The 10,769-nt window shown below is 34.4% G+C and overlaps 1 protein-coding gene across 5 annotated transcripts in view; it reads left to right on the plus strand.

Annotated features, from left to right (window-relative positions):
• The window catches only part of LOC119836911 (nucleolar protein 4-like), a 37,077-nt gene extending 28,199 nt beyond the window's left edge, over positions 1-8,878 (plus strand). For 3 of the 5 annotated variants that reach the window (XM_038362368.1, XM_038362369.1, XM_038362370.1), the window contains exons 3-13: positions 276-327; positions 666-737; positions 3,632-3,762; positions 4,343-4,513; positions 4,875-5,123; positions 5,503-5,649; positions 6,010-6,221; positions 6,696-6,776; positions 7,417-7,490; positions 7,917-8,006; positions 8,330-8,878. In XM_038362368.1, coding sequence (XP_038218296.1) covers positions 276-327; positions 666-737; positions 3,632-3,762; positions 4,343-4,513; positions 4,875-5,123; positions 5,503-5,649; positions 6,010-6,221; positions 6,696-6,776; positions 7,417-7,490; positions 7,917-8,006; positions 8,330-8,550 — 1,500 coding nt within the window. In that variant the 3' untranslated portion in view covers positions 8,551-8,878. The remainder of the gene's footprint in view (positions 1-275; positions 328-665; positions 738-3,631; positions 3,763-4,342; positions 4,514-4,874; positions 5,124-5,502; positions 5,650-6,009; positions 6,222-6,695; positions 6,777-7,416; positions 7,491-7,916; positions 8,007-8,329) is intronic. The other 2 variants (XM_038362371.1, XM_038362372.1) reach the window with 2 other exon arrangements.
• The last annotated feature ends 1,891 nt before the right edge of the window (positions 8,879-10,769 follow it).

The raw sequence follows: 10,769 nt of genomic DNA on the forward strand, positions 1-10,769 counted from the left end.
GTAATAAATGTTATTTGCAGTTAACAATTTTCTTTTTTCTTTATTACAATATTTATGGCAAGACTAGGTATATTATTTAACACTGGCAAATTATGTTTGCCTAGTAACCTGGACATGCATTAGTTCCTTGTGTTCTGCATCCCTACTAGGTTTGTAGATGGATCAACATTTTTAATTTCTTCACAGCGATAAAATAAAAAATAAAAAATGCGAAATCAGAATTTTAATCTAGACACGAGACAGTAAACGAATAACTTTCATTTTCATTGTTCCAGGATAATTTAACTCCGGAACCGGCGGATATGAACGAAGACGACAATTTCACAAGTAAGTATTGCCACTCTTTATACTGTGGTATTTATTGCTAAGAAGATTATGGAAAACTTAAACGGTCACGGTAAAAGTTGTGCTAAATGTATGAATTTCTATATTTGTCGAAATGGTATTCATTTTGCTTGGATCAACTCTTATCGTGTCCGTTTCAATTTGAAACCTTAAAATACAGCCACTTGCATCAAATCAATCAGGTATTTTATGAGGCAAATACCAAAAACAAGTTTTGTCCCACATAAAATACTGGCGACCGAATTGGCTATAAACAAATCGGAATTCTAGAACGTTTTCAAAATTTTTTAAATTTGATTTGAGAATATGATCTGGTGCAGGTCAAGGCTACGCGAAAGACGCTGAGAAGTTGAAAATGATGTTGCTAGCATGGAATTACCACAATCAATCAGGTAAATTTATTTGATATAATTAATTATGTTTACATTAGAGTTTTGTTTTCTGTTTTATTCCGATTTATGTAGTTTGTGTATAAGTTTTCATTAGTTTTTCAACGTTTATGGTTTCGTATTGGTAGAATATGTATTTGTCGGAATATCATCTATGAATCATCAACAAAACAAAACATAATTCATAATTCGCTTGCATGAACGTTAAAACGGTTGACATAACTGTTTTCAATATAGGTTTTTACGGCTTCACCTCAGTATTTTCCAAGTCAGAATTTTAAAATAGCTTTTAGTTTATTCAGTGGACATAATTTCCACGACAAAACCGCTCGCCAGCTATTTTTACTGCGCACCGAAGCCATATTGAGAGGGCCGACTAACCAGGGGCGCAGACATAGCGAGGAGGTTCAAATTATTTATAGGTACAGGGCTCGTTCGGGTTGACATTTAGCAAGCAGATGCACCGGTCCCCTGAGTGCCTGCACACCATCATTAATTTCTACCGCCTTAGTAACTGACTGTGAATACATAATTATAGGCGAAATGTGTAGATTTCACCAGTTAGCGTAACGTGTTTAAACGATAAAAGTCTTTTCTTATGCGATGCTTGATAGATTACCTGTCACATGCATGTTTATTTAATGGTCTATAAATAAAGGACAGCCAACAACTACAGTTTAAATTAAAAATTCATTTAAGCATTCATCGTGAATGAATAGAAAAAAAAGTATTATTGGTTACTAATAAAAAAGAAATATAATTACAATTAATACATTATTAAAACTTAAATTTACGAGCGGATTAATCAAATCAACTTCATTCATGACAAATAAATATTCGAAATTCAAAAATTTCATTCTAATTTCAAATAACATAAATGTTTACTTAAACAGATATAGTGATATTATACAACGCACGTACATTTCTTACAAGTCTCGTCTCGTCGCTCATTCAAGCAAAATATTTTAACTGGTTTGTGCCTTGCTATACCGTCCTCGGATGTATTTATAATACTTTATTACTAAGAACCATTGTGATGGACAGACTGAACCGGGATTTAGACAAAAAAAATCTGAACTGAACGTAAAAGTAAAAAAATGTGCGTCACTAATTATGAATTAACAATTAAGATAAACACAAACAAAACTTAGGAGCTGATTTTTGAAAAAAAAGTCAGCCCACGTCTATTTTCATTCAAAATTCCATCCCAATCTGTTTTGTCGTGAGAGCATAACAGACACTCCGCATTAATAATATGGCATACATTTATAATATTCTAGCTGTTCACCCCGGCTTCGCTCGTGGCTATGTAGGCTATAACACTGAGCGAAGTTACAGCTAAGTTGCTTTCTAATGGTAAAATAATTTTTGATCGGCCAAGTAGTTTTTGAGCTTATTCATTACAAACAAATAAACGAGAATACAAATTCTTCCTCTTTATAATATTAGTGTAGAAGAGTACATATTATATTCTTAAGGGGAACAGCTACAGCAGCTGAAAGTGATTAATGGAAAAACGTTATAAGGCCTGTTAAGTAACACATGGTTTCCGAAATTTCAACCAAATTCGTTAACAGAGGGGCATGATACATAGAAAAAAAAATCAAATATATATATTTATATACAAATAAATATATGTTTTGTAATCATTTTATATACGTTTGAGCTATCTGATCTATTAACCTAAACGAAAAAAAAAACTAAGCGATAACCATTGCTGACCGTACTAATTCAGAATTCAGAAGCCTTTGTAAACATACACGCAATAGCAAAGTTACAAATGCTTAAATGGTAAAAACAGCACAACGAAATATATGTAAATTACACATTTTTTAATTGAAATAAGACCTCACTTACATATCAGATTACAAAGAATTAATAGAATTTGGTATATGTATAATACTAGCTGCGCCCTGCGGTTTCACCCGCGTAAGTCCGTATCCCGTAGGAATATCGGGATAAAAAGTTGCCTATATGTACGTACCAAATTTCATTGTAATCGGTTCAGTAGTTTTTGTGTGAAAGAGTAACAAAAACACATACATCCTTACAAACTTTCGCATTTATAACATTAGTAGGAATAGGATATGTAGGATATTAGCTGATATAGTAGCGTACGTCCATTAAGTTTATAACAAGAATTAAAACATTAAATATTTTTATGCCATCTCTATCCAGGCGTATCCTGGGTCAAACAAGTCACATCATTACCTGTAGGTAATACGTTACATCCTAATTACCGTCCGTTTCTAAGAAATCATTAACCAGTGACTAAATAAAGACATTACAAACAAACCTCGCTAGCCTTCATGCACAAGGTGGACGAGTTAACTGAATTTTAGAAAAGACGATTTATTGCGAGCTGTTACTAGTGGTTTATGGCTGAGCTTAGATTTCTGGTCTCCTGATTGCGAATGTGCTTGTTTTAATCAGTGTTATGAGCTATTAAGCGATTGGATCAGTGTCCAATTGTTTTTTGCTTGATTGATTAACTAACATCGCGTATTTGACATGACTGCACTGTACATTAGTTAAGATGTGATTGTTTTTTTACTTTTATTGATAGATTTATCTAAAACTCATCATTATAAGTCTATGTTGACATTAGTTGCGTATGAAATAATTTACCTGGAGTTTTTATATGAAGATAAAATTCTGTATTAGTGATTGATTTAAAGGCACCCTAATGCCCCTTCTTTTTATGAAAATTTTTCCTAAATAATATTTCTTTATAATCCTTTTTTATCAGTTTTCAATCATTATCACACAGACCGTAATATATATTAGAAACAGACGCTGACTTTTTGGAATAAATTTCATAATACACTAACAGGCAATTACATAAATCCTTATATTTTTAATTTCCACCATTTCTCAACCCTGTTTCCCTGGTACAGGCCGTAACGGCGACATATCAGAGACTGGTGCAGACAGCAGCATGGCGGACCTTTGGGCTTCCTACCACAGCGCCCTGGGCCTCGGAAGTAAGCCCCCAAAACCACCCACGCCTTTGGCTACCGGACACTCGGTGAGTTTTAAGGTTGAGTGCGTTTCATATTTATTACTTTTTGATAATAATTGACTTAATGGACAGAGTAAGCTAATCATTTCAATTCGATATTAGCAGAGATCAAAACCGAAGAAATTGTAATTGAAAATGCTTTGATTATATGTGAATATGTTCAAACTTATAAAGCGACTAGCTGCGCCCCGCGGTTTCACCTGCGTAAGTCCGTATCCCGTAGGAATATTGGAATAAAAAGTTGCCTGTATGTTATTCCAGTTGTCCAGCTATCTACGTAGAAAATTTCATTGCCATCGGTTCAGTAGTTTTTGCGTGAAAGAGCAACAAAACACACACACATCTTTACAAACTTTCGGATTTATCATATTAGTAGGATTTATTATTTATAAAGCGATATTGTTCCAAATTTAAACAAAGCTTGTAATTATGAATACTCGAATCTATTTTTTATTTATTAACACGCGTATACAAAGACTGTCGACATTGTCTATCATTAAAATTTATAGGCTTAACTGGGCTTTGAAACTATAATTTCAATAAAAACATAGAGTATGAAAATCTCATTATAAGATCTAACTTCCAGAGCCCCATTCACGTTGGCTCAGCGACCCCAGTCGAACCGGCCTCTACTCACGACGAGACTTCATCATCCGATAGAACTAAGGATGATGATGATGGTGGCGCATCTGATGATGACAGTGATGACAGAGTGGATCCGCAGCATCACGACCCGGAACGATTAAAGGCTTTTAACGTGAGAATACTATAATAATTCCCTTGAATTTTGATGTTATTTTAATGTAGCTCCCTCCTCCCCATTTAATAACATATACGCTATTTTCTTAACATAGTTGGCATGTTACAGAAAACGTATGTAATGGATATGCTATCGGTGTCTTTGCCCACGTGTTTACACCGCATAGTTATATATTTGTTGGGTACTTCAAGTTTGTTGAGTTTTATCCATTATTCACATTACTAAAATTTGATTCAAATGCACTTCCAGTCTCCAGACTAGATTTATACGTGATAGAACTCTAGTTTACCTTTATAATTCCATAAAGCCTAAATGCCTTGTATTACACGTTTTCATTTAAACTATTATTTAATTTCAGATGTTCGTCCGCCTCTTCGTAGACGAGAACCTCGATAGGATAGTTCCTATATCAAAACAGCCGAAGGAGAAGATTCAAGCCATCATCGACTCTTGTACCAGGCAGTTCCCAGAGTTCGCAGAGCGAGCTCGCAAACGGATCAGGACGTACTTGAAGAGTTGCAGGCGCAATAAGAAGGTGCGGGGTGACGGGCCGGCAGCTGGCAACGGTGGGGGGAGCACGCCATCAGGCAATGCCTGGGACACTGCGGTGAGGGTCCGATCTGTGCACCGTTTATGTTGCCCTAGTACTTTTTATACTTCGTACTTAGGAAATCATTTTAAAGATATTAAAACGAATTAATTGCGTTAAGGATTTATTATGTCAAATAAAATCATTCCAAATTATATTAAGAACGCTAGTTATAATATACATTAATATCATATACATGTTAGGTATCCATTGCACAATTAAAAGACATAAGTCTCTATGTAAAATAGACGCTAGCATAATTTCAAAGGGAACAGCAATTAAAATTAAATCTAACTGCGTACCCTCAAATCAAAAAAGTTTGGTCTCAAACGATAGAAGTTGCACCAGTAGGGTCGTATCCGAGGGTCGCTAGTATTGACTAGCTGTGTTCACTCAGGTGCGTCCGACTCCCGCGCACTTAACGTCTGTACAAGCTGAACATATCTTGGCGCAGGCGTGTGAGAACGAGAGCCTCAACGCAAAGCGCATGCGGCTGGGACTCGATCCGGTCAGCCAGCCGATGCCGACCGTGCCCACACCGATGGTGAGTTTACTTACATTGCTTATCTTAATATATAAAAATCCAGTGTCATGATGTATGTTCCCAATGAACTCTTCACCAACTCAACCGATTCTGATGAAATTTGGCATTTTATGTGTAATTTGGTCAAATTTAAGATATAGGATAGTTTTTATTTCGATTAGATATCCCAATGATTTATAATCTTAATATTTTTAATTATTACTCAGCCATAGCAACGCGTGGCCGGGTATGCTAGTATTTGATATTTAAATAAACAAATTTTAACAAGCACCATACAATCATTATCATTAACTGAGATAACAATGTAATGATAACACCGACAGTGTCAGCAGACGGTTCTAACAAACTGCCCACCCCCAGGCTATAGACACAACCGCGACGTCGTCGTTCCTCAACCTATACAGTGGTGCCATCAGCAGCCCAGCGGCCACCACCACCACCACCGCAGGCCACAGCAAGGCAGCAGCGGACACCACACGACCCTCCAACAGCCCCACATTGGAGCCCCTGCTCAATAATAACAGCCTGAAACTGGACAACGCCAATGGCAGCACGGGCAGTAAGACTGCCAGGTAATAATATATGAATAAATTTTCCTCTAGATTTGTATGCTACAACAAGGTGATAGTACCACATGGCTTTCCAACATTGTAGTCCCTGATCAAGAACAGCCTGAAGCTCAATAACTTATTGGCAAAACGGACACTAAAACTGCTAGGGTACATAATTTTACATTATACCATATGACATAGGCTTCATGTAGTCGGGTGTTCAAGTACCCAAAAGAACATATGAAATCGATTCATTTCATAAAATATGTAGGTTCAACGGGCAACTTAATATGTAAAAACAGCTCTTGCTTCATTCTGATCCGTAAAAGACATACGACATAGAATGTTCCAGAATATCTCATAAAGAACTAAAATCATAATCTCTAGTTATTTATTTGGGTGTTAAATGTAATTTATGCTACACTATTTGCCAGTCTTCAGTCGTGTTTCATTAAATTAAAATAAAATATATCATTATACAACTTGTGTTTTCAGTCCCGCGTCATCTCCGGCTCCACTTTTCCGGCCAACATTCCCATCCACGTTCGGCAACCCACCGACATTCGGACGGCAAAAGTAAGCTAAATACATCTTATATATATATCTATGTTAATAAAATGTTATAAAAAGAAAGTGAACAAAGCCTATAAACAACCTTACCACACAGCCTTACCATTTTTTACTTTAATATGTATTTGATTGACATATAATGCCCATGAATTAGGAAAATTTTGTTAATTTATTTTGTCTAACATTTACTATCACTACCGTCACTAAAGCTTACATTTTGTAAAATGCTGTCTTTATAGTATTAGCAATAATGTATATAGGAGCCTTTCCACTGAAATTAATTCGATTGTTATTCGAACCCGATGTTGCATTATTATTTTATAACTAATTTTAGCTTTATACCCAGATTGATTTGTAGTATCTAAATCTAAACATAATAGTAATTGTCAATTGAGATTTATTTAATTTTCAACCACAGCAAAATCTTAGTTTTCAAGAGTACTATCCAATCAAATTGAATTCGATAGAATTAGATCTCGATACTGTCGGAAGTAAGCCCCAAGTTTATAAGATTATATTGTAGTGAACATTGATGCATTAAAACTGCAACATTTAATTTCCGTACTATAAATTGTTTTGTCCTATCCGAACAGTTCCCCAGTCTACAGCTAATGTGATTGACCCTTATTCTTCCATGTATTTCCAGTTCATCCTCGAATCAGGCGTCAGCGCTGTCAAATACGGCTCTCTTGTCAACTCTTACTGCTTTACCGCCAACAGGTGAGAAAATTTCTACAAAAATTTACCTTGCTGACCTCCTGAAACTACAGAATACCCTTTTTTGCTCTGAACTTAGACGATAAGAATCTTTTTCTTGTGTTGAACAATGTACAATTTAATTCTTCTTTTGGGCTCATGAAAGCGACTAAAATATACCAAAAGCAACACTAAATAAAATATGTAGCAGTAGTTGGCTTATGGTGCACTCAGAAACTTGAATGAGGTTATATATATATATATATATATATATATATATATATATATATATATATATATATATATATATATATATATATATATATATATATATATATATATATATATATTATTGCATTATTTATGTATCTTTCTATAGTATATATATAGGATTTTGATTAGTTTATTAGTTATCCGCCTTACTATTTTTTATATTATTTGTTACATCAGGTGTTGGTGTGAACGCAGCGATGGCTGCCTACCAAAGCGCGCTTCTGTCCGCAATGGCGGCGCACACGCACACATTCCCAAATATGACTGGTAAGAAGATAACAACTCATTAACATCTTGTACTTAACACGAAGAACCAAAAAAAGAGACTGTAGAAGAAAGATGGATTTAAAGACCTGTCTTATCTGTATTTTTTAGTTTTTGTAACCTACCAATATTGTGAGGACTCAATAATTATGATTTTATTATAATTATTCAAGAGAGAAGAAATATATTGTTGAAATAACCTATAGATACACAATGTAATGTTTGTGCTATATGTTAATTCACTTTGATTGAATTCTGTATTCTTAACCGACCGAAAAGTAAAATAATCCACTGCATATTTTATTTAAATATTATTCACTTTCCAGCCCCAACGGACCTGTCCCTCAAGACATCCACAACCACACTTCACTCGACATCCACGCCATCTATCACTGGCACAACGTCGCAGAAGTCGCTTCTCTCACACAAACTATCCGGCTCCGAAGTTGGCGCGGTCCGGCAACTGATCACAGGCTACCGCGAATCAGCTGCTTTCCTCCTTCGATCGGCTGACGAGTTGGAAACTTTACTGCTAAACCAGCCCTAGGGAACGCCCAATCTGGCTAACTACTTCGGATTCAAATTCGGATACTTCTAAAACGTCAATTTGAACTGTCAAATGTTGCGCAAACATGGCCGCCGTGTCAGATTTGACATTTGTGACAGATCGTTGTATAGAAATTATATCAGTCTTATTGTATTTGAAATTGATTTCGATTATATTTTTGAAAAATTACATAACAGAAATTAGTTAAATTTATACATCATTAATATAGGTGAAAGAAGTTAGAAAATGAGTTTTCATTTATTTTTAACTGACTGATGTGACTTTTTCTATACAATTCTACAGTATTGAAATTTCAAAGGGTTGAAAATAATTGATTGAAATTAATGTCTTGGTGTATTCAATCGATAAAATGTATGAAAGAAGATTACATACATGGATAGTGAAGAATGACCTCATAAATCAAGGTTTAGTGAAGATACACTAACGAGAAGTGTTTTTGGTGTCAAAATAAAAATCATACCTCAAACGAATATCATTCTCGTCCTACGCGTGACCTGAAGCAGGTCCGTAATATTACTTAAGTTGGTACCATTGTAAGGATAGCTACGCTTTTTAAATATTTCAATGCTACCAACCTTGCTATTTTAATCTCAACGTTTTCATCATTAATGATATCTATTTAGGGTTACGAGTTTTTTCAATGACCAGTCCATTTGGCTACGGAGCTGCCATAATAAAAAAATCGTGTTGCCATTCGGAACTCGTTTGAAGAGTACAAAATTATTTTGTGTATATTTAGAATTAAGAAAAAAATCAGGGAGTTTTTAGTGTAAGATTATGGAAAATTCGATTTCTTTCCTGGTGCGTTAGATTAGGAATGAAAAATCGGCTGATTTAATACCTCCATTTACCTTAATATTTCGAAGTTGAACACGGCATGTACTAGATTAACAGAGTCTAAATGTTTTCTAGGTTAAAGTGGCATTCTAGACGTAAGGAGCACGAATTTATTTGTTGTTTTGTATTATATTTATAGTTCTCTAGTTGTATTTTGAAACGAGTAATATATTTCTTATACTTTTTTTTTATCTATGGTCATGATTGCTCCATCCAAAAATTGTTGAAATCTTTAGTATGGCAACACTGTTAATATCGTCTACTTTTTCTAAAATTTAGTTAATGAATAACAAAACTAAGGCTATTTGACTTGAACTTGACAAAACATGTTGATAATTATTATATGTAGTATAAGCATCATCCTATTGGAGCAATTTCTAACTTCATCTTTCATTTCTTTCATTCTTTTGTTTTTTAATTTACCAGACTGAAAATAAATGACAAGATTCACAAACTCAAGATTAGGGTTTAACTAGCTGCGCCCCGCGGTTTCACCCGCGTAAGTCCGTATCCCGTAGGAATATCGGGATAAAAAGTTGCCTATATGTTATTCCAGTTGTTCAGCTATCTACGTACCAAATTTCATTGCAATCGGTTCAGTAGTCTTTGCGTGAAAGAGCAGCAAACACATACACATCCTTACAAAGTTTCGCATTTATAATATTAGTAGGAAGTAGGATTAATCCCTTCATATAACTGTACTATAGAAACAAGACAAAAAGCTTCAAGCTCCCATTAGAGACACGCACACATAATATATTTATTAAATTTGTTTAAAAATACTCGGATCTTTTTTTATAATTCTGTAAATTACTAGAAACTGCCGTAGTATTAAAATCTACAGAACATGATTTCAATGTCATTGTGATAAATTATGACTGTGTGTTTTATAAAATGCGAAGTATGGCATTTAAATCATATTTCGATGCTCATAGATACATAAAAAAAAATCAGCTGATATTAACAGTGTTGCCATTTCATAATCTTTGCTTTGCTCAGTACAATACTTTTATTATATATACTACTTGTTACCATAGATATGGCCAGATTATAGTTAAGCGTAACTTACGGATTACAATTAAGTTCCGATAGGTCAAATGACAAGAGTATTTGACGTTTCATATAAATCATTTGGTAATTGTGTTTGGCCTAATTTTTGTTAGTGGACTTCTGTTATTTATATTTTATTATTATTTAATGTAAAGTTAAAGTTTTGGCCAGTTCTACTAAATAGGATAATAAATAGATTTTGTTTAGTTGTAACACATGTACTTAATAGAATAATTCAAGTAACTGAACGCTTTATTTTGTTGCTACTGGTTAAAATGGCGCCAATATTTTCATTAATATAAAACAAATCT

The sequence above is a fragment of the Zerene cesonia genome, chromosome 26 (assembly GCF_012273895.1).
Source record: "Zerene cesonia ecotype Mississippi chromosome 26, Zerene_cesonia_1.1, whole genome shotgun sequence".
Classification (NCBI taxonomy): domain Eukaryota; kingdom Metazoa; phylum Arthropoda; class Insecta; order Lepidoptera; family Pieridae; genus Zerene; species Zerene cesonia.